We start from the raw sequence: 25888 nt of genomic DNA on the forward strand, positions 1-25888 counted from the left end.
AACATATTTACTGAGAGACAATGAGATGGTGAGCCAGCCCAAACAACTCTGCTTTCTTAGCAAATCGCTCAGACAGGCATGTAGGTCGCTCAGCTCGGGGAGGAATGCGAAGAACGGAGGGATTTTTGGAGAGCTGGATGAGGAAGAGTAAAGAATGAAGCGCCGGGTAAAACATATTGACATGGATACATCGATTGAAGGGGGCCAGTTGTGAATCAAAGATGGTGTTTTGTCCTTGGCAGAAACCCCAGGTTTTTTATTAACCCCATCAGAGCCATTCTGACAAGAGACACGGGAAGGGAATGAAATAAATAATAGGGGTCAGTCGTGGAAAACAACATTTTTATAAAAATGTTTTTCTCATTTCTGTGGCAAGCCGAGGCGCGGCGACACAGCAGAATACTGACAGCTCAATTACGGTCAACTCTGCTCGCTCGCACTCTTTTCCGTCGCTGCTCTCTGACCCTCACATAAATGGCACATATCCCAAAGCTACGTCCATCCCTTACACGGGGCGGCCCATTTTAACCCCCGAAAGGCCTGACAGGACAAACGGCGGCTCGCCTTCATCAAACATCTGCAGCTGAACGGAGCAGACGGCTGTTTCGATCGAAGGTGACGCAAACCCCTGCATAACAATACAGCCAATGTCATTCAAAGCTAATGCCTCAAATCATTAGGTCATTAGATATTTACAATCATTTGGAAATTCACTTTTCACTTTATACGGATATATACTGTAATATAATTCAACATGTACTTTAATATAAAAATATAATATAATATATGTTTTTTTTTCTCAGAACAAAGAGTGTATATATTAAAGTAATTAAGTCATAATTGCACATTTTGGAAATTTATATTTTTTTCTTTAATACTAAAATACAATATAATAAAAAATGGCCTTTAATACTATAAAACAATAATATAATATATGTTTTTTTTTCTCAGAATAAGGAGTGCAAGCAGATTCATATTTGTACCTTAATACTGTAAATATTACAGTAATTAAGTTATAATTGCAAATTTGGAAATTAACATTTATTATTTAATAATATAACATAATATAATATATTTATTTAATACAAAAAAAAAAATACAATAAAATCAAATATTTATCTCAAGAATTAAGAGTTCAAGCCGATTTAGATTTTTCCTTAATACTGCAAATTTTACATTGATTACTTATGTCATAAATGAACAGAAAATCCAAAAATTTTCCTCTTTAATACTGAAAAAAACAAACAAATAACAATAAGTTAACTCAGCATGTCGCAAGTGACACAATCCCTCCCATAACAATGCAGCCAATGTCATTCAAAGTTAATGCCGCAAATCATTTAGGAGCTTATCAGTATGCACATTTGAGCCAAACAATACATATTTCTCATTTGGGGAGCGATGGCGCAGGCGATGCTAATAGCGCCATTAGCGGTGTGATGTATAGCCAGCGAGGATGTGACCTCTGTTTCACTGCCGCTATACAGTAGCCTGCGGGCGAACGCGGATGAGGAAAAAAAACACACTGTGATGTTAAACCGAGCTAATATTGAGACCCTGGGCGGGTGGCAGGGCTTCGGCTAACAGAATGCGAAGAAATGCTACATTGCTTTAGCACGCCACTAATCAATGTGTGATAATGACCCTCGGGGAAAAAAACTCCTTTTGAGAAGCTGATTATTAACCATAAAAATGGATTAAGAACACAGAGTGGTTTCTGAAAGGGCCTGTTTCACCTTTTCAACCTCTATTTTCAAAAATACTACTAATGCAGCTAATAATAAAGGACGTTTTCAAAGAAAGAGTTAATAAAGCAGTCATTTTTTAAGGACAAATAGGCCTAGCTGGTTTCACAGACAGGGCTTAGATTAAGCCATGATTAGGACTTAGTTTAAAGGATTAGTTCACTTTAAAAAAAAAAAAAAACGTTTCCTGATAATTTACTCACCCCCATGTCATCCCAGATGTCCATGTCTTTCTTTCTTCAGTTGAAAAGAAATTAAGGTTTGTGATGAAAACATTTCTCCATATAATTTACTTCAATGGGCCCCAAACGGTTCAAGGTCCAAATGACAGTTTCATTGCAGCTTCAAAGGGCTTTAACGATACCAGACGATGAATACGGGTCTTATCTAGCGAAATGTTCGGTCATTAAAAAAATAAATAAATAAATTGTAAGTTTTATAAGCACAAATGCTCGCCTTGCTCTGTTCTGTGATGTGCGTTCGTGACGTCACGTAATACACAATTACGTTGAAAAGGTCACGCTTCACTGTAAAAAAAATTGCTGCGATTATTTAGCACAACTTAAAATCCAACATTGTTTCAACTTTAAAAAATATGTGTTCAAGCTTGACTTAAAATATTAAGTTTAGTTAACTTAAGTTTAGTTTGGTTAAGTTGGATATTTAAGTTATCTCAACAAATTTTAATTAATCGCAGCCACATTTTTTACAGTGTTGACGTACCGAGTCTGTGTTTACAAATGTGTGGAAGGAGGACCATACACACATATTCAAATGTCTTTGTGTCAGTTTATCGTTTAAAATGCACATTTCGTGTGCGTATCCTGGGTGTTGTAATATTAAAAAGCCTAAAATTTTCGTCAGGACAGATTTTTTTTTAACTTTTCATAGAAGCATGACCTTTTCAACATAATTGCGTCACGAACGCGCATCACAGAACAGAGCAAGGCGAGCATTTGTGCTTATAAAACTTTAACTTTTTAATTTATTTTTTAAATGACCGAACGTTTCGCTAGATGAGACCCTTATTCATCGTCTGGTATCGTTTAAAGCTGCAATGAAACTGTCATTTGGACCTTGAACCGTTTGAGGCCCATTATATGGAGAAATGTTTTCATCAAAAACCTTAATTTCTTTTCGACTGAAGAAAAAAAGACATGGACATCTTGGATGACATGGGGGTGAGTAAATTATCAGCAAAAGTTTTTTAAAAGGTGAACTAATCCTTTAAGTAGCTTTTATAAAAGTGCCTGTATAAAAGTGGCATTGACATATGTTAAGAAATGTCAGTGCAAGTAGCTTTCAGTTAAAACAGCTCAGACATGCATTTTAGTGTGGGACTAGCTTAAGTCTAGTCTGTGAAACATAAATACAGTTTGTTTTTATGGGTAATGAAATGGATTCTAAAACAATAACAGAATCATCAATCGCAGAGATACCTTTCATGTACAAATCTCACTTTAATCACTAAAATACCAATTTCCCACAGTTGTGTTGTGGTAACAATAGCAGCAGGCTATGGTTGGTTAGCATGTTTAATGTTTATGAGAGAATTCTTGCGTCCCTGCAAAATTCGGCACTTCAGCGGAAGGTCTGACTGAAAGCGAAAACAATTTTACTTTTTCGGAAAAGACAAAGTGGGAGAGAAACGAAGAAATGGAAGTGGCGAGCTCTAGAGGGAAGGTTTAATTGTCTAATCAGACAATGGCCAATAAATCATCCTCTTCTGTGACTCTGACAAACCTTCTCAACTACCACACGGTGGAAAACAAGAAACAAAAGGGGGCTATCGCAGCTCCCGAGGCCCCGTGATGCTCCTCTGCCAGGGGACCCGATGTTTTGTCTTGCTCTGGTAATGGCGATGACATGCAGGTGTAGGGTGTAAAGGCAGTGCGCCGGGACTTCAGGAGACAGAGCTGGTGTGTGTGGAGGAGATACGGCTCTCCGCGGACACTCTGGGTAACAAATGAGCCTGTCATTGCGCTCAGACTTTAATCAGCAAACCTTCTGTGCTCGTGTGAGTGTGTGTGAATTTATGTCTCGAGAGTTCCATATGGCGTTTAAACGATTCTCAAAAATGCATTTTTTTTTTTTGTTGTGGCAAGATTTATGTGTGGTAGCAGCCATCCCTCACACCTGGGAAAAACATCTCGAAGCATTGCGGTGAATCCTGGACATTGGTCAACATTAAGTACTTTAAGCCTGTCTCAGCCACAATAACACAAGCCGATGACTTAGGATCCATTTTGGCAGGGTTCAAAAATTTAAACTGGCTAAGCACCACATTGAAAGTAAAATTTAGCTTTGATGAGTATAATATATATATTATACATTTTATATTTATTTTTAATTGTATTAAATGCAATTATACAGTATATTACATACTCAAATATTATATAATAGATAATGTCCTTAATTTTTTTTTTTAAATGACTATATATAATTACATTTCATTTACAATTTGAACAACAAAATTATATAGTATTCTAGATTGCATAAATTATCAAATTGCATAAATTTTTTCTGTTTGTATTTTTTAATTTTTTATGTATCTATGCAAAAAGTCATTTTTGCTCACTAGGTAGTTGTCTAAAAGAAATCCAGAAATCCGTGAATTGGTATGAAGCTGTCCTTTTTAGTCAGTTGGGAGTGATGGGGATGAGTACAGAGTCCAGTGAAATCCATGCTTATTTTAGTGTCATGTCAGCCTTACACACACACTACCCGCAAACACAGAAAAGGTCAATTCCTTTGCCAAAACGTGTCTTTTCATGACGAGTCCCGTCAGGGATGGAGACAAGCTTACTGCAGTGCTGTGGAAAGCAGGCCAGTATTGCTTACTACGGTATTTGTTTCGACGTTGGCCTAGGGGTGGATTATGTATCACTGGGCCAAATTGCTGTGGACTTAAAGCAAGCTGGGAAGAATCAGCGAGAGATCCAACCTCTGGCCTTACGTCTGCATTTGTGTCTCTTAGTATCTGTGACCTGTATGTTTCATAGCACAGGACATTGACAAATCAATTATAAAGCTGACTTGAAAGTCAGCATGAAACGACATTCACAACCCATTTGACTTCCATAGTGTGATTTGATACAGAATATTCGTATTTATTTAACAATATAATAGATATTTTATGCATCAGGCTATTATTGTGTTAAAACTGAATTAGAAAAGTTGCCTAAAATAATGTCTAAACCGCAATTTTGGCTATTTATTAATGTTGCCTTCACGTGCTATCCCACTTCTGAAGTATTGACTACGAGCTTGTCGTGTTTAAGTGCTTTATTGTCGGAAAGAACAGGAATCACGGAGGAGACCAGGTGTTTTCTTGCGTACTTATTGGTAAAATCTTATTGAAGCCAAAGTTATATTTAGCGTTTCATTCATTGAGAACTATATAAACATTCACTGCGCTATTTAAATAGTCAGTCTGCTGACAATTCTGGATTTTTTGCCGTGTATAAAACGTACAATACACTTCAAATTATTATTCATATATGTAAATATGCACTATTTTAATGGCAAGGCGATGTAGCTGTTGTGGAAAAAACTAAATATTTAGAGTTTATGGCACATCCAACTCTGGAACTTGGGTATCAAAATTATCCCTGAACTCCCAAGTGGTAAATATGACTTAAGAGGGCGTTCATGTCCATTTTTTAACTAGGAAACTCGTATATTACGATAACTAGCAAGGCAGCTTAACATTATTTCCCCCTGTTAATACATTTCATGCCTATGTGCATGGAAAAGGGGAAGTTATTTTGGAGAAAGATTACACAGATCAATTATATATTTATTAAGAAAAGTAAATAAGGTCAAATTTGATTTCATGTTGACGTCAAACATCACAGATCTCCTGCATCACTTCAAAAGAGTCAAATGCTGTACCTTCCTCTGATGTTCTTGCCGTTCGGGACTCGCTGTCCATGCCCTGGAACTCGTTGAAGTACGGACGGACTTTGATCTCGTAGACGATGCCTTTCTTCAGAGCCGAGAGCACCATGCTCCTCTCAGAGGGGACCTTCACATCCTGAGTCTGCCACGCTCCAGGGGAGGACAGCCCTGACATCTGCCTGTACAAAACCCTGTAGCCCTGGATGAACTGAGACTGGCGGTCAACCTGAGGGGGGAAAGACGGTTCAAACTTAAAAGAGCGCAACAGAGTCAAAAGACAAATAGAGAAAGTAGATGGGAGAAACTTTGCTGAAAAGAGCTAGTTGTGGGTGCTGGTTCTCAGTACGGAATGGTTGGTGTCCTATCAGGTGTTTTAAATAGCTTAACTAGCAATGCTTTCTTGGTCAAGCAACTTTCTCAAAGGAAAAAATCATGCTAGTTGAGGAGCTTCTACAGATCAAAGTCTGAAAGAATATTTAAAGTCGGCATGAAATGGAAGTAAAACGGCTTCTTGAACAAGAAAAGAACGTCAGGTGGGACTTGATTTTGTCCATGGGGAATTGATTGGGTCATGGGATCATTGTTGTTTGCTATTGGTCTATCTCATGTGAGTGACAGGTTGTCCCACCCTCGCGCCTAAAAACACATCAGCAATGAAGAGAGGACATTTTGCTGAAAGAGTGATTTATTTTGATTAAAGATTACGAGGGAAATTGAATGTAAGGATAAATCATTTATAATAAAGACTGCAAATGATCCTCCAGTTCTATCTCTAGTATTTACATATAACAACAATCTCAGCCAATCAAATCCCTTTGATAAAAATGCTCTACATGAGTCATACATGCGCATTATTCTGACACTGTAAATAAAACATCTATAATAGCAATCATGCAAGGTATAACCACCTCGGACAAACATGCTGAGAAGAAATAAACAGATATGTACAAGTATACACATAAGTGCACATTAAAATCAACAAATAATGTTACATACACATAAAGATCAAAGAGAAATACAATCTCAAATCAACAAAAAGGAAGACAAGACTCTTCGTTCGTTGAAAGCCTCGTTCTTTTTTTAGCTGTATTTACCAAGAGAAGGAGTGTGCATAACTCACATTAATGTCTTCCTAACAGCAGAACCTGGCTTTCAGAGTGAGATATTAAACATCTGCTTTTCCTCCCTACACATGGAGTAAATCAGCCCAATGGGCATCCTTCCTACGCTTTTTAACTTTCATTAATTGAATGATTCAGGGTTGTAAAAGCTTTCTTGACACCACCTATGTTTACCGCGAGAGTGCTGCTGTAAGACAGGGGCCGCGTAGGCCGATGATTTATGGATTATTCATATGAGAAAAATACCTTTGAAACAGTCTATCCTCCATTTAGGCCCAACAGACAGACGCTTATATTTGTCTCTGTAATGATTGTTGATGGTAATCATTAATAAACCGCAGGAGAGTGCTTACCAACTAATGTGACAAAGCCAAAGCTGTAAAATCTCCATTTTAATGCAATTCAACAAACAATAAAAACTTTTTAGGGTGTTTATATCAATGCTGGAAGACTGAGGTGGTAAACAGAAACAACAGCCAGGAAACTAAAAGAGTTCACTTCTGAAAGGATGCACTTATTAGGATTTCAGACAATATACACGTACATGCTGCGTATGGTCAAATGATTTTAAGCCAATAATCTGTGCCAAATAAACTGATTAAATATAGATGATATTTATTAAAATATCATTCCAAACCTTTCACAATTACTTTAATTAATCTGTGGTACACTACACAAGAATTGTATGGACAAAACATAAATATTGTACATTCTTCAAAATATCCTTTGGTTTCCACATAATAAAGAAAAGTTTGGACCAACATGAGTACAACAATAAATGATGACATAATTTCGATTTGTTGGGGTAACCTATCCCTTTAATTTGAAATCATGTTATATAACCTTGGCCCAATCACAGTACAGACGCTATAATCTCCATCCAATCACAGTACCCATGCTTAAACCTCAGTCCAATCATGGTCTTGTACAATAACTTCCGTCTAATCATAGTTTATGTGGTAAAACTTATGTCCAGTCATAGCTCCACAAATATAAACTACAATATCTCTCCAATCACAGTTAAGATGCTAAAACCTTTAGCTCCAACCAATCAAATAACATCTTACCGTCCATGTGACCTGAATGGTGGTGGGGCTGAGGACCACGGGGTTGTGCAGCCGTACAATAACCTCACCCAGCTCCTTCTGCACATGTCTGTGATCCACACCCTGTGCTGGAGGACTTATATCTGTAAACAGAGAGAGACAGAGGCCAATGTCATTACTTCTTATAGTGCTCCGACAGTGCTAAATTACTGGTCAGTACAACATAATCCCTTAAATACAATTTAATCCCCTAAAAGAGCGACGAGGAGTCATTTTCACTGACTCCAGCTGCAGACAGCACAGCTTCAACCCAACCTGCGAGGATACATACGCCCAAGGTCTCCGAATCAGTCACCCCTAATGAACATACGGAGGACTCCTTGGCACCTTAATCGAATCTTTTTCCAGTCGAGGTTGGTCCTTTTCCCCACCGTAATGATCATTAAGGTACCAGCCAGGGCACTAACTCAATTATACACTCCAAAAGTAGATGATGTTTGTTCTACATTATACTCCGTCTCTGGAACTAATGAGCGTATGGGTCCGTTAGACCGTGTGGTATCTAGACTAGATCTCGTTCTCTGTGGGCAAGGATTTAATTGGAAGTCTTCCACACGGACACCATTTACATGGGTGTCTTACTAAAGGAAATGTACAATTACATAGACAATTTAGAGAGTTTCTGTCAAATACCTTGAGTGCGGACGGGTTCGGACATGGGGCTCGGGTCGCTCAGGCCCTGGATGTTGACTGCTCGCACCATGAACAGGTAGATGGTGTTGGGGCGAAGACCCTTAATGGTGTACTGCGTAGTCTTGACATGATCGGCCACAGTCTGCCAGCTGTTGCTCACCGATTGGCTGCATGCAATGAGGCAGAGTGATGTCAGTTTGAAAGTATTTAAAAGTACAGTCCTTTCAATTTGTACAAACCATATTTTTGAGTTTTTTGTACACTGGAAATGTAAGACTTTTCAATATACTGGACAGATTAGTCTACAACCCCTCATATCCTCATTTCTGTTCGTGTCAAATAAAAAATGGTATCAACTTTGACTTAAGTCTTATCTGATTGAGCAAGGTGCAATTCAATCCAAAACAACTTTAGAAAAGGCTAAATTAAGGCAAAATCCTTACCTGAAAGCCTCAATAACATATGAGGAGATGGGTGACGCTCCGGGAAGGCCAGGCTGCCAGGACAATGACACGCTGTTTTTAGTGACGTCGGTGACCTGAGGTTTGGAAGGAGGACCTGGGAGCTCGTTCTCATCCCGGTCTTTAACTACAACTAGACTACCAGACTCTGAAGAGAGAACATCAGGAAATGTAAGAACATCTGGAAGAATACGTTAGATAAAAAGCAAAAAAAAAGTTTAAAGTTGCTCAAAAGTACCTTTGACTTCCAAGAAAGCACTCCAAGATGTTTCCCCACTAGAACTTGCTGCCACACAAGTATAGATACCAGAATCTGAGAGCTGAAAGAAAAACAAAAAAAACATTCATCGATCTTTATCTTCATGCATTGTGAATTATCTAAATGGCTAATCAATTAGATTCACAGTAAGCTTTCGATCCCAGGGAGATGGTAACCTTGAGCACGTCCAGTTCGGCTAAAGCGCTGACATTAATATGGTAGATATATTCTATTTCCACACCCTTCAGCCAGCTTTTATCCTCGCTGGCAAATTCACAAACCCACCCACTAACCGCAATGAGAGGAAGACTAATTCATTTAAAGGGGTAGTCGCTGAAACCCTCTGGACCGTTGACAGCTGGCGCACGTCCCCCACTCTTTACCTTTCCGGGACGTTCTCCCTGTTGTTTGTTGCCTTTCATCAGGATGCCTCGCCTCCATTTATTAGATAAAATGTCAGAGGTGGGCAGCACTGTCAGGCATAATGGCTATTCCATCCCGGGCTGACGGGGAGGGCTTGGGGACTTTGAATTCAATATGGCCCTAAAAGTGTGTTTGTTTGTGCGTGCATGTGCAAATGCGTGTGCAGCTGGAGCCCGTCCAGGCTTCCGTAAATGATTCTTGGGAGAGCTGTCGTATCCCTAAGTGATAGTATCAAACAATTTACCAAAATCAATATTTCCCATTCATCCCCGTAATGCAATATGATTCCCTCTGCCCGTCTCTGTTATGTCTTACCGATATCTGATTGAATTTCGCTAAGCTTATACATCACACTTAGATGGAGATGTTTCTGACATCTGGTAGTCACACATTCGCACACACATGGTCTTAGAAATACACAATGACAGATACACATCAGGGACATCTCTCTATCCATCTATCAATCTATCTATTTCAAATTTTCCATATGGTTGCATCCCTAATTTATACATTCATTACAAAGGAAAAACAAACAAAAGCTCCAAAACTCTGGAATAGCCTTCCTGATACTGTTCGTTGCTCAGAGTCGCTCTCCCAGTTCAAAACTAGATTAAAGACGCATCTCTTTAACCAGGCATTCATATAAATGTTTTAATCTTACAGTTAAATCCGGCCTCTAGTTCCTAACCGCCAGAGGAGAACTGGCCCCCGACTGAGCCTGGGTTCTCCCAAGGGTTTTTTTTTCTCCATTAGGTCACCTGATGGAGTTTTTCGTTTCCTTGCCACTGTTGCCTTTGGCTTGCTCAGTTGGGGATATTCAATTTAATGAATCAATCAATATTACTATTGATTATCATTACCAAACATGGACGTTTTATTATTATTTTAATTTAATACTGTGAAGCTGCTTTGATACAATCTGTATTGTGAAAAGCGCTATACAAATATTCTTGACTTGACTTGACTTGACAAAAGTGTTTAGACTCACCCGCAAACCCTTGATCTGTAGGCTGCCGAGGTCCTGCAGGGACATACGAGGGTCTTTCCCCAGCAGACTGACCCCGTCCTTCAGCCAGCTGACGGTGGGAACCGGTTCTCCAGATGCATGGCACCTCAGAAGGGCCACACTGTCTACACCCAGAGTCTGGTTAGCTGGACCCTGCCGGATGATGGGGGGAGGACGATCGGTCAACACTAAACAAGAGAGAAAGAGGGAGGACAGAACAAGAATTAAGCCCACCTGTTGGTCCTACTTTTTTAGAAGGGAGGCATCCCAATTCTTATATTTTACTTGGGATGGATGGATTGCACACACATTGGGATGTGGAAAGAGACAGCAGAGAGGAGACAGGAAAGAATTAGGAAGAGAGAGTGAGAATGTATCCGGACCACAACACAGTCCAGATCTGAAACATTTCCTGTGCGAGTGCAATGACTCAACAAGTCTGGAGCACATTGTGCTAATAACTAGGCCATGGCTTTGAGTTGCTTTCTACTTTTACTACTGAAATTATAACATTGGAGATCGGTAGCAATTGGCATGCTTGTCCATCTACAATAATATATTCTCCACAGATTATGACATCATGACACTACCAGCCCTTATTACATCAACTGTTGCTTTAGCATTGGACAGCGAGAACGTGTTTGTCATTAAAAGTGTCTGGAAACATTAACATTGTGGCCATGCTCGTGTGGCACAGGAAGCAGGATGAAACCATGATTGCCTTATTCCTGGACGTATCAGGGTTATATGCACATTTTGTGGTCGCACCACAGGGCAGCGTCTACCCCCCAAGCATTCTGGGAAAAACTGGGGGAAACGCTGAGTCTTGGTTTCTAGCTCACTGATGTGGCAGTGACGTGGTTTTGTAGCTTCCATTTAGTGCCTGGGATCCTTCACTTAGGAACCAGAATCTGAGTAAAATTTCATGTATAACTATACATCCGACTATCAGAGCGAGTGCGGTTGTGCTGGCTAAGAGAACGTCCCCCAAAGAAGTTTATGAGTCTAAACTGCTTCTCAAAACATGAAGCCACCAGCCTAGAGCACAGAGGTTATTTGATACTTTTTGTGTTTTTATACGTTTATAATGATGGGTTAATCATGCTTGGCTGTTCATAAGCTTTTCATCCATTTTCATCTTATTGTGTACAGCTTTTTTACTCACTACAATAGGGCGAAGATCTGTGGAATTCTGAAAACTAAATAAACTAATAAGTAAAAACACTGCATTGTTATTGGCAGCAGAAAGCAAAATTAAATAATTTTATAATAATAATGTACACATGTAAAAATAAAAAAAAAATTTAAGAAAAAGTATATATATATATATATATTGATTGATTGATTGGCATGGTTTTATTTCAGTTAGCCATTGCTGGTTTGATTTGCATTGAGAGATGATCTTATGGAAAGTACCCCATGCCAATCTCTAGGTATGGTGAAGGTTATGTGATGATGTGGGGCTATTTTAATTCTAAAGGCCAAGGGAACTTTATCAGGATGCATAGTATCCTGGATCCATGAAATAACTGGCATTTAAAAATAAAAAGCTGCATGCCTCTATGGGAATTTAACATAGGGGTGTCCTGACTTATGCACCCTATATTTTAAGGAAGAAAATGTATTTATTTACGATACATTATTTATTAACAAAGAAAATTGGTGTCCTTAAAGGTTGGAGTTTTCCTTTTTTTTATTAAGACATTAAGATCAATTTCCAAAAGATGATTTAAAAAAAAAAAAAAAAATTTAGTCAACTTTAGCATTGGTGTGTTCACTTATTCTAGGCACTTATATATATATACGTATATATATTAAAATTCAAAAAAATATGACAGTCCTAATGGTGTGTTCTGATGTACAAATGGGCATCAAACGCCCCATTGAGAGGCACCAACCATTTATTTCTCCAACTAATAATAATATAATAATCACAGCCGTGTGCTGTCCCTTGCCCCACTGAGGACACAATAATTAGCAGGTGTGAATTAATGAGGAAAAAGCCGGTGGGCGCTAATTACAGACGGCACCTCTGACCCTTAAATACAGCTTTAAATGCAGTCTTCTTCCATTCTCTGTTGCGTTACTATTCGCCTCGCTCTGAATAAAGGATGGTATTTATATTGTCCAAATCTCCATCGGAATGCCTCATTTGGGCTCAGGGATGAAGAGTTGCCATCCTAATTCATCAATGTGGATTACCCCGCACGGAGGTTAAACCCCAGAGTGCTTTGCAGGCGCATCCATCAGGCTAGCATAAACCCCAGAGATGCATGTGTAGACAGATAGAGACTGATGAAGCATAATTGCTGTATTTGGATTAAAGCTGCATCCTCTGAGTCTTTAGTGTTGCACTGTTGCATTTGAACTTGCACTGACGAGATCTTACGTTCATGACAATCTTCTAAAGAACTGCAAAGTAGAAATGATTCGCTGTTTCTAGTAGGCAGTGTGTGTATTAAGACTGATACAATATGATGTGTGTGTTGTGTGTTGGAGCGACATGATGGAATTGTGTTCATTTGACGGGACAGTTTCAGACAGCGAAGTGACGGCCTTGGTGCCGTCTGGCAGCAGCCATTTTTCATCAAATCTCTCCTTGAACTTGTCCAACTCTCTTTGCCACCTCAACGGCCACTAAATCACACTCTTCCTCCGGCGCAGGTGTGGCCGTGACCCTCTTCCTCTTTCGTTCCTGTCATCCCTCTTCTCTGTCATCCTGAACAACATCTCACACACACTTACAAGAGCTGTTTACGGCAGTCTAGGTCATATGCGGTTTTTCAGACAAGATGGGTTAATTTATACGCTTTGCTGTCAACCGTAACAGCTGTCACCTTTTAAAAGAGTTACATTCTACTGTTAGACTAAAGATGTAGTTGAAAAGTTCATACAAACTGACTTTTCGCAACTTTTTTTTCTTTTTAAGAAAAAAATTCTTACACAACCCAAAACACGCTTTGTTGCCAAAGCAATTTTTCCATCATCAGTATCTGAAGTTTTCAAGGACGGCTGTTTTCACTCCCTTCTCGAGCTGAAATGAAGTTTTCCTCCTGTCAAGAGAAGTTCACAAAGACGCGCTCCTGTAATATTCAAACGCGAGAAAATTCAGGGTCGTCAGGCTTGCTATTCATTTCACATAGCGAGGCAGAATCAATGCAGAGCGGGGAGAGCTCAAGGCCACATTCCAATTCAGCTCTTAATGTGGATCCAGAGGCAACAGAAGTGCTTTTTATATGACATTTATCTTTCTGCCAGCACTTTTGTATGGAGATATTGAAGCCTTCGTTTGTGTCAGGTGTGAAATGTGTAGGCTGACATATGAATGAGGGAAAATGAAAGAGTGGTGAAAAGAGAGCGACAGTGAATGGTAGAGAGCAAAATAATTATATATAGGCTTAACCAATGTCGTGTAAGACATAAAATGTAAAAATATAAATAAAAAAGATAGTATTTTAAAATTGCTGCATAATGCAAACTAGTTAGCAAAAAATCATCGGTGGAAGGAATGGGGAATATAAATGCAAAAATGCAATATTAAAGGGATAGTTCACTTTCAAATGAAAATTCTGTCATCATTTACTCACCCTCAAGTTGTTTCAAACCTGTATTCATTTATTTATTCTGCTGAACACAAAGAAAGATATTTCTTTGAAGGATGTCAGTAACCAAACAGGTGACTGTTCCCATTTACTTTTCCATAGTATTTTTTTTTCCTACTATGGAAGTCAATGGGAACAGTCTACTGTTTGGTTACCGACATTCTTCAAAATATCTTCCTTTGTGTTCAGCAGAAGAAATAAATTAATACAGGTTTGAAACAACTTGAGGGTGAGTAAATGATGACAGAATTTTTATTTAAAAGTGAACTATCCCTTTAAGAACTATAAAATGTATATAAAAAATATTTAATTCTAATAATTATCTAAATTAATTGTATATTTAATCAGGGCCGTTAAAAATAAATACATTTTTAGCCAAAAAAAAAAAGAAAAAGAAAAAAAGTGGTGGACTGGATAGGTTTGTTATTTACATTTTCTAAGTAAAAACAAAGCAGAATGAAACACCAGATAGGTAAGAATCCATCCAATCCATTCCCAAAGCCCTGTTATGGTCCAATTCACCCCAGTGCTTACCGTCTGTGACCTCAAGCTGTGCCTTGGCCAGGATGCTGCCCGCCACCGTCAGGGCCTGGCAGATATAGTACCCCGCGTCTGCCCGCTGGACTGCCGTGATGGTCAGATCTCCACTGGGCGACACCGAGAAGCGACTGTTGGGCTGCTGCGGTTGATTTGGAAACAAAAGGTTCTACACAAACAAAGAAAACAAGAAACAAAGTGTGAATCGCATTTCCGGGGGAAAATCCTCCACCTCAAACCCACCATTATTTGAATAGAAACCCACCAGGGAAAACGTTTTTGCATTAGAGGTGGTAAATTATCAGTATTGTCAACCATAAAAACGACCAATTTCCGAAAGGAATTATGGCGGCGTGACTTTAAATATTCAAAATTACGGAACAGTGGCTCACCGAAGATAGAGCTCTTGCTAACGATTGTGCTAACCCTGACTGTGTATATAGCTCACTGTGAGTATCCATTGTGTCCAAATGACTGCAGTAATTGCTTTGGGCTGCGTTGTTTACTCACTCTGTCTGACACGGCTGTCGTGTTTGAAATGAAATCCGTTGCAAAGGGAGGAGGCCAGGTGATTCAAAGCTAATTCACCACCAGCGGCCGGTTTAGCCCGCTCGCTAATTACGCCGGATAACAAGCTGGGTTCATTAATGGCCGTCATTGACAGAGCCCTCACATTTACCTCAGGTTTTATATCCTTGAGATCTCTCTACTCTTCCTCTCATTTTCTCTCTCTCACTCGCTTTTGATTTCGGAGTCCTCATAGCTGACCGACGGAAACCTAAAGGCATTAGCCGGATTCAATTACACCTAATGACTTTAATGCTCCAAATTATGCTCCAAATGATGTTTTTTTTCTTTCTTTCTTTTGGTCTTTTTTAATTAGCCTCTCACACATGATAGATGTTGGGTCCATTATCCTCAAGTGTGACTGAGAGGCTTCTCTCAGCGCTAATGACTCAATAACTGCTTTAATTTCGCCTTTTAACAAATACCTTCATATCTTACTTAAGAGAGGAATAGTAGGACAGAAAGTGCTATACTGCATTTAACATTAGGATTAATGCTCAAATCTTCATATATTTCCAATTTAAATAAACTTTTAAATAGTAACTAGCTTTCAGCTAGCTTACCCATGCTATAGCATGTTCTATGCGGTTACTGAGGTCTTTTTTTATGGTTGCTTGGTGGCCCACTCCAAGATATGATTTATACCTCTTCTTCAATATGAGTTTGAGGTATATGTTCACCCATTTTGTTGTCTATTAGTGTCAGTCTCCCTGGAGCATGTATGGTAACAACTAGCCCAAAGTTCCTAGTAGGTTAAAGAGAGAAAAATGTGCTCTTACTGTACCTGACTTCCTTCTTTCTGCCAGAAGACCGCCGGCTGTGGGTTCCCTTTCGTCTCACATGGGAAACTGGCGGTCCGTCCTTGCGCCACAATCTGATCCCGCGGCCTGATCACGAACTGTGGTGCAGCTGAGTCAAGAACCAAAGACATGAACATTACACCATGCCCTCAGACACACACACACACACACACACACACACACACTGATCATTGTCAGTAAGTGGGAAACGTCAAGCATCCACAGGCATTGACTGCCGAGGTCACTGAGACAGAGCTTCCATGCATCAGCCCGTTTCCGACAGCATTCGGCCTCTTGGTTTATCTGTTTGCTTTGACCACAAACAGAAAGGACAGCAACCACAGGAAGCCATTCATCCAGGTGAGCCCGCAGATGGCCGTACTGAATGAATGACGGACAGCTTTCAGGCACGGCAGTGCTGCGGTCACAACACCAGAGGGAAGGGTGGGTCATTCCGGTCAGGACACACGGAGAGGAGAAGCTATGTGAGGACGCCACACCGTGAACCTGCGTGGACACTTCTTTTGCAAGTGGCTTTAAATGCTCGACTCTATTTACTCTAAGAACACAAAGCAGTTTTGATTCCTGTATCGAAGACAAGCAGAGCTCACAAGCTGGACAAGCTTGGAAAACATCGGATTGGCTGTTGGCCTTTTAATGGACATCGCTCTCTATTCTAAGAGCCAACTTGGGTCAAGTTCTCACAGAACGCAATTTTTCTCACGCCTTTTGCGTCACACTTAGCAAAGTATTTTTTAACCTCTCAGCTCACCCGACACAGAGACTCAGCCAAAATTCCTGCAGAGCATATTCAAATAAACCAATTAAAAGTGCCATCTTCCCTGCTTTCACTGTCTAACCTGACCTTAAAATGGCATCGGAATTCAGGAACGGGGATCCAAAGTTTCCCCTTGACTTGGAGTCAATGCTACTTTCTCCTTAATGAGAAGGTTAGGGCACCAACCGTCTAAAAAAGGTTTGTCAGAGTCTTCAAAGGCAGTGAATGGCAGCGAGAAGATAAAATGCTTTTGCAGAGCGGTACCACTCACTGGAGAACATACAGTTAGGGAGTTTCAAGAAGCAAAGGCTTTTATTTTGAGGAATAAATGCTTTCGCTGACCCAAATAAAAATGATTTTCTTCCGCAAGAAACTCTTGACTGTGACCCTACGATCAATCATTTTTAACCAAGCAAAAGAAAACACAGAACTGACTACTGTTAAAAGTTGATGCTTTTCAGTCATGAGTTTCAAAGAAGTCATGAATTTGGACCAAAAAACAACAACTATCACATAATTTGAACATTTTGACAGTGTATTCCTATTATACTTGTAGCCACAACAATAAATCTAGACGCAGGACTCCAAACAGTTGAGTTCGTTTAGCAGGGGAACCATTACTCACGGTACGCCCATCTACAAAAAGAAAAGGTCTGGTTGTGGAAAAACACTCTCCCCTTCATTCTGATCCCTAAATGAGCCCCTCTCCTGCCTGTGCAGCTGGCAACTGTGGACAAGAGAAGTCTGCAAGTGTTTGTGATTTATGTGGCTGATCCCTCTTTTGTGAGTCTGTACTTGACTAAGGCCTGACACATTCAGGCAAGTTACAGATGGTGGCAGATTTACAGGATTCCCAATCTGGGCGCACGGTGGCGCGGGCACTTCTGTGAGTTTGGGCATCACACAAAAGCTTTAAATCACAGATTGGCCCGGTTTCATTCTACTCCAGAGCTTTTCTTTTTCTTTTTTTTGCATTGGAGGGAGTGGGCATGAAAGATGGGCATTCACCGATGCCACTCACTCAAAGTGATTGTTTAATGACTTGGACGCTCAACTTCATTGTGCAGTTGAGTGTTAAAGTCCTTTTTGGCCAAGAGGGGAGGAAAACACTCACACACAGACACATTCCCGAGTCTGTTTGCTCCCTAGAGGGTTCTAAAGAGTAGAACAAAGCTAGTCATAAATAAACTGTGATTGCATTTGATTGCATCTCTGGTATATTATTATTTAATGCATGTGTGTTGTGTGAATAATACACACTCTGGGCTCTTTTCATTGGGAAGTGTCTGCCGGGAGAATGCAGTAAGAGCAGAATAGCTAATCGGCTCCTATATTTAATTCATGACGGAGCACATCTGCTCCATACTGGAGAAAGTTCACGACTAAACACACTTCTGAGAGCTGTAAGCAAACACACATGAGAACAACAGGGAAAAAAAGCATGCACCCTCTCTCCAAAATGCACACACAGACAGTAAAATAAACAGAAACTGTCATGACTAATCGAAGACCCACTGGAAAACAGAGTTTCAACTCAGCCAACTATAAGCCCAGATGGCTGTGTGTGTTGCTGCTGAATTATATCCATTAAGCAGAAGTCACAAGCTTTAAGAAAAAAAGAAAATATCACACACCCATCACACTCATCTAGTAAGCTTTTCTAGTCCTAAAGTCCTAAAATAAAGGTAGTTAGTACAGCCACAGGTTAGTACAGGACAGAACTCTACTTTGTTACCTTAGTTAAGAGCGATAAAGTTGATCAGGATAGGAAAGGGAAATACTGAACCTCTACAGTTGAGCCACCACATAGTATGTGTGTGTGTATGTGTGTGTGTGTGTGTGTGTAGCAGGAAGGGAGGAAGAAGCACAGAAGGCAGAGGGAACACATGCAGGGTGAAGGAGTGACTGGGATGGGTACTTACCGACAGGGCGAGCTGAAGACACAACAATGGTGGAGTGAAAAAAAAAAAAAAAATGAACAAAAGATAGACACAAACAGAAAGGACGAACAAAGAAGAAAGTGAAAAGAATTAAGAACAAAATAAATTAAATTCAGAATGAACAATGGCAATGTGTTTTTTGGGCACATCACTTCAGCACTGTGTTGGTCGGTGGACAGCTTCCACAGCAGGGATGCGAGGAGGAGAGGAGGAATGCAATGCATTTACATATTTTTTTCAACTTTGATGTGGACTGAAATCATACAATAAAAAAATAAAATAAAAATAATCCAGACCAGCGCCACCTGCTGGCAAAATACTATAATGTTTATTTTTATTGTCTGAGCGTGTGGAGAGCTAAGAAAAGCAAAATCAGCAGTCTTCTCTCTCCTCCCCAACTGACAGGTATCTACTTTCATTAAAAATGGGGGCTCGTCCGGGATAAAAATTCAGGCTATGAGATCTGCTTCACCTGCAATAATGAGGTCTATATACAGAGCTCTCGGTGAGGAAGCTGAACCGGCAAGACAGAATGTGGACAATATTGATGGAGCGGCCAAGAGAAAACAGCTGACGATAAAGCAGTTCATATTTAATGCAGTAGTGGAGCCTGTGCCATATTGACATTAAGAGGGAGCAATCGTGCTCAGAGTGCTGTCTTCTCCTTCACTCCTGCAAGGGAGCCTGTGTAAAACCCCTCCACTCTGCATCCTCACACATCCCTTCATGGCTGAGCGGTGTGCGCTTGTAAATCCAGCTTTCAAAAGGGCTGAAAATTGACGGCTGTCTCCATTGGCAGCTTCGGCCCCCTCATGAAGGCCACCAAAAAAAAACCCTATGTGAGGTTTTAAAGCCCTCCGCAGAGCATCTAAGCAGTTTGATTTAATGTGGTGAGAAGAGAAGGGAGACGGAGAAGAGGTGGAAGGGGGAAAGAGGGAGATTATGGCGAAAAAAAAAAAAATGTTTTATTAACCCTGCCCACCCAAGCTGAGCTTTCCGAGGTCGGTCTGCACCAGTAAACTGTGAAATGGTTTCGCTGGTGTGGGCCCGAGTGCCCCAGTGGAACTGAGGAGATAGTGTGTGTGTGTTTATGTGTGTGCAGGGGGAGGGTTATTGGTGGCCTCCATTCTAGGGAGTGTAAATAATAAAAAGCATTGTCGCTCAGGGCAAGCTCACTCCCCACCTAAATTACACTTCAGGAGTTCATTTGAGACCCGTCAGGAGGTTATCTCAATCTTTTAGACTGAGACTACACCAACATACATTATACCGCTATTGATTTCCAGTAGAGTGAAACCTTATGACAGAGTCAAATAACCCAGGTCAGCACAAACACATTGTTGGGCTTCTGAGATGCACTAATTTCATAGAAAAATACAAATCACTATATTATATTATTAATTGACTTAATCATCTTAAGCAGGGGGCAACATTTAGGAATTCAGCAATCAATAATTATAATCAAGTAATCAAAAACTGTAATTAGTAATCAATGGTGCAATCAAAAGCATTCGAGCAAGCTGATTGCATGAGTTGCTTTGAAACAATTTGATGAAATGCACATTTTTGGAGGCAACCAACCACCCTGTCAGGCTGTAAAGTTGTACGCGGTGTGATTTCACTTCTGTGGTAGACTTGGATCCTCAACTGACCTCTGACCGTGAGTGTGGCGGTCGCCTCGGTTTTGCCCACTCGGTTCTCCGCTACACAGGTGAACGTTCCTTCATCACTCGCTGCTGCCTTCTTTATCCTCAGCACGTAGTCATCTTTATCATATTTAATATCATACCTGGAACACACAAACAGAAAGCGAGTACGGCAATTAGACACAACTTCTGTCTGTGTCAAACCGATCTCACGGCAAATACCCCGTAAATTTGAAAGATTTTTGCTAAATCGTACATATTTCACAAGTTACCCGCCACTGGGGTTTAGACAAATCGTACGAGTGAGGCCGTATGAATTCGTACGAATTAGCCACCTTTTACTCACTCGTACGAATTGGTCGTGAGATAGCATTGTCTATATAAACGTAAAATGTACTACAGTATATATTACCAATCAAAAGTTTGGACTCAAAGAAATTAAAATAGAAATAAAATTGTATTAGGCAAGGTTGCATTCAATTTGAGATATACACTGTATATATTATTATACACGTACATACTGTATATTATTTAAAAACATATTTATATTATTTTAAAAACTATGCTTTTCTTTTGAATATTGAAAAAAAAAAACTGTTTTCAACATTGATAATAAGAAATGTTTCTTGAGCTGCATTATTAAAATGATTTCTGAAGGATCACGTGACACTGAAGACTGGAAGGAAATACCAAAATGATCTCATGGAATAAAAAAACTATTCAACGGTCAGTGTTGAAATATGAAACGGATATAAAACCATGACACTTGTGTCCATTAAAATGAAAAATGCATCATAGCAGATGCTATTTAGAATACCAGATTTAAAAAAAATCTAGTATATTCAGAAAGGACTGTATAGAAACACTGCATTTTTTTTTTTTATTGCTGACAGCAAAAGATCAATTATTCAACAATGACACACTCTACAGAGAAGGAAGAGGCTTTCAACTGGAACCGCAGATGCATCCAATATGTATGAGGGGTCCGATATGTGTGTGTGTGTGAGAGAGAGAAGTGGGTGTATCTGGGAGCTAATCAGAGAAACAGGCCAATTCCAGGTCAGACTGTAAAGAGTGGGATTTGAGATGTAGAATCCAGCCCGTATTGATCTGCAGCTCTCTGGCAGCTCCTAGGTACTTCAGGAGCACCGTGTCCTGGAAACTGACAGCCAAAGGTGATGAGCTGTGTGCGAGTGTGTGTGAGGTGAAAGTGCGGCTGAGAAGTTGACAGGCCTTGCAGGTTGGTCTTCTTTGTAGTATGTTGCTATAATTGGGATTTCTGGAGTGTGTATGCGCGTCTGAGAGGGCGCTGTGCCATGGAGCTTCTCGTCTGACAGCTAGACAACACTCTGTCTGTCACTCCAGATCCGCCCTTCCACGGGAAGCACGGCTCAGAGAGCATGCCGTGTGGCGCAGGAGACGGGATCCCTGACACGAGGACCAATGTGACCAGGGTTATTCTTCAACAGACTGTTGATTATTACACAATCAATTCACAGAATGTGTGCTGCTTCATATTATATATGAGGAGATATCAAGAAGAACATTTCACCTCAAAATCAAAAAAAAAAATTATATAAAGGAAATTGAAAATGTAGCCTATTTGCATTCATTTTCTTATATATATATATATATATTTTTTTTTTTTTATAAAAATAAGCACTATATATACACTACCAGTCAAAAGTTTTGGATCGGTAAGATTTTTTATGTTTTTAAAAGTCTCGCCAAGGCTGCATTTATTTGATTAAAAATACAACAACAACAACAACAACAACAGTAATATTGTTAAATATTATGACAATTTAAAATAACTGTTTTCTATTTTAATATATTTCAAATGTAATTTATTCCTGCGATCAAAGCTGAATTTTCAGCATCATTACTCCAGTGTCACATGATCCTTCAGAAATCATTGAAATATGCGGATTTGATGCTCAAAAAACATTCATTATTATTATTATTATCAATGTTGAAAACAGTTGTGCACAATATTTTTTTAGGATTCTTTGATGAATAGAAATTTCAAAAGAACAGCATTTATTTGAAATATAATCTTTTGTTACATTATAAATGTTTCTAATGGAACTTTTGATCAATTTAATTCATCCTTGATGAATAAAAGTATATTATTCTTTCCCCCAAAAAATAAAATAAAAATTACACGGTAGTGTTTAATGTTACAAAAGATTGTATTTCAAATAAATGCTGAAACTTTTTAACTTTCTATTAATCAAAGAATCCTGAAATAAAACTGTAAATATTTTACCGGTACAGGTAAAATAACCGTTTTTCAACATTGATAATAATGAGAAATGTTTCTTGAGCAGCAAATAAGCATAGTAGATTGATTTCTGAAGGATCATGTGACACTGAAGACTGGAGTAATGATGCTGAAAATTCAGCTTTGATCACATGAATAAATGATATTTTACAATATATTCACATAGAAAACAGCCATTTTAAATTGTAATAATATTTCACAATATTACAGTTTTTCCCCCATTTTTAATCATATAAATGCAGCCTTGGTGAGCAGAAGAGACTTAGTTTAAAAACATAAAAAATCTTACCGATCCAAAACTTATGCTGAAAATACATATACTAAGTCAGGTTTTGGAGAATAAAGCTGATACTGTTTGAATGAAAACGGAAGAAGAATGACACTGCACAGAAGCTAAACACTCCGATGTATCAAGCGTCTTTCTGACAGAGCCGGAGGCAAAGTCTGACATGATTGAATACAGAAAGAGAGAGAGAGAGACGGAGATTAAAGAAACAACATAAACAGATGCTAATCAGATTTTCAACCACTAAAACTAAATATTGCATGAAACAAGCCTGGTAAGAACGAGAAACACACACGCAAGCGCACACACACACACACAAACACAGCGCTCTGTATGTGCTTCCTCTTTGAGCTGGATCTGCTCTCTATTAAGAGAGGAATGCAATTACACATGAAGCAAGGCAATGCTGAGGATACACTACACTCCGTTGGTCTCTAAACAACACACACACATATTACGCGGCATGCGTTGCTGACAGATTTGGGGTGTAAACATTTGCAGACACAGCTTTTGAGTGTTTTTTTCCTTGTTAATTCGCACTTGGAGCTCAGAGTTTGTGCGAAAGTCTGCGCCAAATGGCCTGGTGTTACTTTGACAAGCTAATGAGTTCATATCTCATCTCTATATGAACAGCACAGGCATCCTGACAGCAGCAGACGCTCACAGAATTCTGTATCAATATCGACAAGAAATTTGGTGTTCGGATCACAAAAAGATGATATTTTGAAGAATGTCTGTAACCAAACAGTTGGTGGACCCCATTGACTTCCATAGTAGGAAAAAATAATACTATGGAAGTCAATGGGGTCCAAAAAGTCCAAAAGTTGAGTTATGGGTTAACGTGTTGCACGTGTATAACCTTAAGGTCAACTGGTCGCTAACCCATTATCTACCACATGCGCCAGCTCTTTGGAGTCAGACATCTACATAATCGCGAGAGAGAGACGATGAGGAAAACACAAGTGACTCTGCACAACGGGGTGACAGCGGAGAATGTCAAAATTAAAATAATCTGCCGTTTCAGAGAGGAAATAAAATAAGACCGCGAGACACGTGTTTTGTCGAGTCTGGGTCTTGTGGTAATTACGTGCGGCGCGGCCGCGAGTTATTTAATTATTAGATTGTCATTGTTTCTTTCTCGAAACCTAATTAATTTCTGGATGTGCTTCTTGGAAAGAAAAGAGAAGAAGCGTGTTGAATTATTCCCTGACAGATACGCAGATTGTCGCACTCGCTGAATTAATTACTATGTGTGTTTTAACTGACAGCTGAATAATGTAGATTGATCTAATTGTTTCTTACAAAACTAATAAACCAAGGAAAGTCTTCACGGAAATGCACGGCATGGCATTCGTGATCTGATGGAGGGAACATGGTAAAGTAATTATGTCTTAATCTTTATGAGTTTATAGCATGTAGCATTCGGACACTAGGGCAGAATACAATCGTGATGAATGAGGTCAACGAGCTAACAATAAACGGATACACATTCAACCACACTGGTTTTAGAGCCCATTTTATAGTGAATTGTTGGAAAGGAGTAGTTTGGGAATCTGCCGTGTCTCTGTATACTTTTCCAACATTCTCCATATCTGCACAGTTTGTTTAGTCTGCGTGCTTGTTGTGAGAGCTTGTGTCCCGCTGACCTGTAGCACATCACACACACGAACAAACAAGCCATGATAGCACTCAAAACACACAGCCTTATCTGCTGGCTGAGGACACACACCTGTTTGGAGCGGTCTCAGTCGCTGATGCAGTTGTGAATATGTATTTTAATACTTGATAAAAAAAAATCACTTGGTTTTACTCTGGGTTTTAGACACTACATTTGACCCTGGACCACAAAACCAGTCACATGGGTCGATTTAAATTGAGATGCATACATAATCTGAATAAATAAGATGTCCATTGATGTATGGTTTATTATGATAGGACGATATTTGGCTGAGATACAACTATTTGAAAATCGGTAATCTGAGGGTGCAAAAAAATCGATAAAAGAAATGCTTTACTTAATATTCTAATGATTTTTTGGCATAAAAGAAGAATCGATCATTTTGACCCATGTATTGTTGGCTATTGCCACAAAAATACCTGTGCAACTTATGACTGGTTTTGTGGTCCAGGGTCATATACTGTATTACAATGGTAACACTGGTTTTTGTGGCCATGTAGCATGATATTTTCAGAATATCAGAAGCATGAAATACCATGAAAACACCTGAAATCATGCAAAGGAAAGGAATATGCTAATCATTTATATATATATATACACAAACATTTATAAAAGTGTGGGGTTGGTAAGATTTATTGAACGTTTTTCAAAGAAGTCTCTACTGCTCACCGAGGCTGCATTTATTTGATAGAAAAATATGGTAAAAGAGCAATATTCTGAAATATGATTACAGTTTAACATAACTGAATATACTATATTAAGAATAAATAATGATATATATATATATATATATTAAAAGTAATTTATTCCTGTGATGGTATTTTCAGCATCATTCCTCCAGTCTTCAGTGTCACGTGATCCTTCAGAAATCATTATAATATGTTGTTTTGCTGCTCAAGAAACATTTCTCATTATTATCAATGTTGAAGACTTAATATTTTGTGGAAACTGATCCATTAACTTTCATGAATGTTTGATGAATAGGAAGTTCAATTGATTTAAAAACAATCTTAACTGTCAATTCAGATCAATTGAATGTAATCCTTGCTGAAAAAAAGCTTTTAAAATACTTTTGAATGCTATTATACAATTATAAATCAGATTTTAATGAAATCA

At 39.2% G+C, this 25888-nt stretch overlaps 1 protein-coding gene across 1 annotated transcript in view; it reads right to left on the bottom strand.

Annotated features, from left to right (window-relative positions):
* The window catches only part of robo2 (roundabout, axon guidance receptor, homolog 2), a 198762-nt gene that overhangs the window by 47023 nt on the left and 125851 nt on the right, over window positions 1-25888 (bottom strand). Inside the window, 10 exon segments of the mRNA XM_079610332.1 lie at window positions 5640-5871; window positions 7834-7955; window positions 8506-8672; window positions 8949-9114; window positions 9205-9286; window positions 10637-10842; window positions 14791-14962; window positions 16145-16269; window positions 18861-18872; window positions 20531-20667. Of these exon segments, the coding sequence (XP_079466458.1) occupies window positions 5640-5871; window positions 7834-7955; window positions 8506-8672; window positions 8949-9114; window positions 9205-9286; window positions 10637-10842; window positions 14791-14962; window positions 16145-16269; window positions 18861-18872; window positions 20531-20667 (1421 nt within the window).

The sequence above is a fragment of the Phoxinus phoxinus genome, assembly GCF_949152265.1.
Source record: "Phoxinus phoxinus genome assembly, chromosome: 4".
Classification (NCBI taxonomy): domain Eukaryota; kingdom Metazoa; phylum Chordata; class Actinopteri; order Cypriniformes; family Leuciscidae; genus Phoxinus; species Phoxinus phoxinus.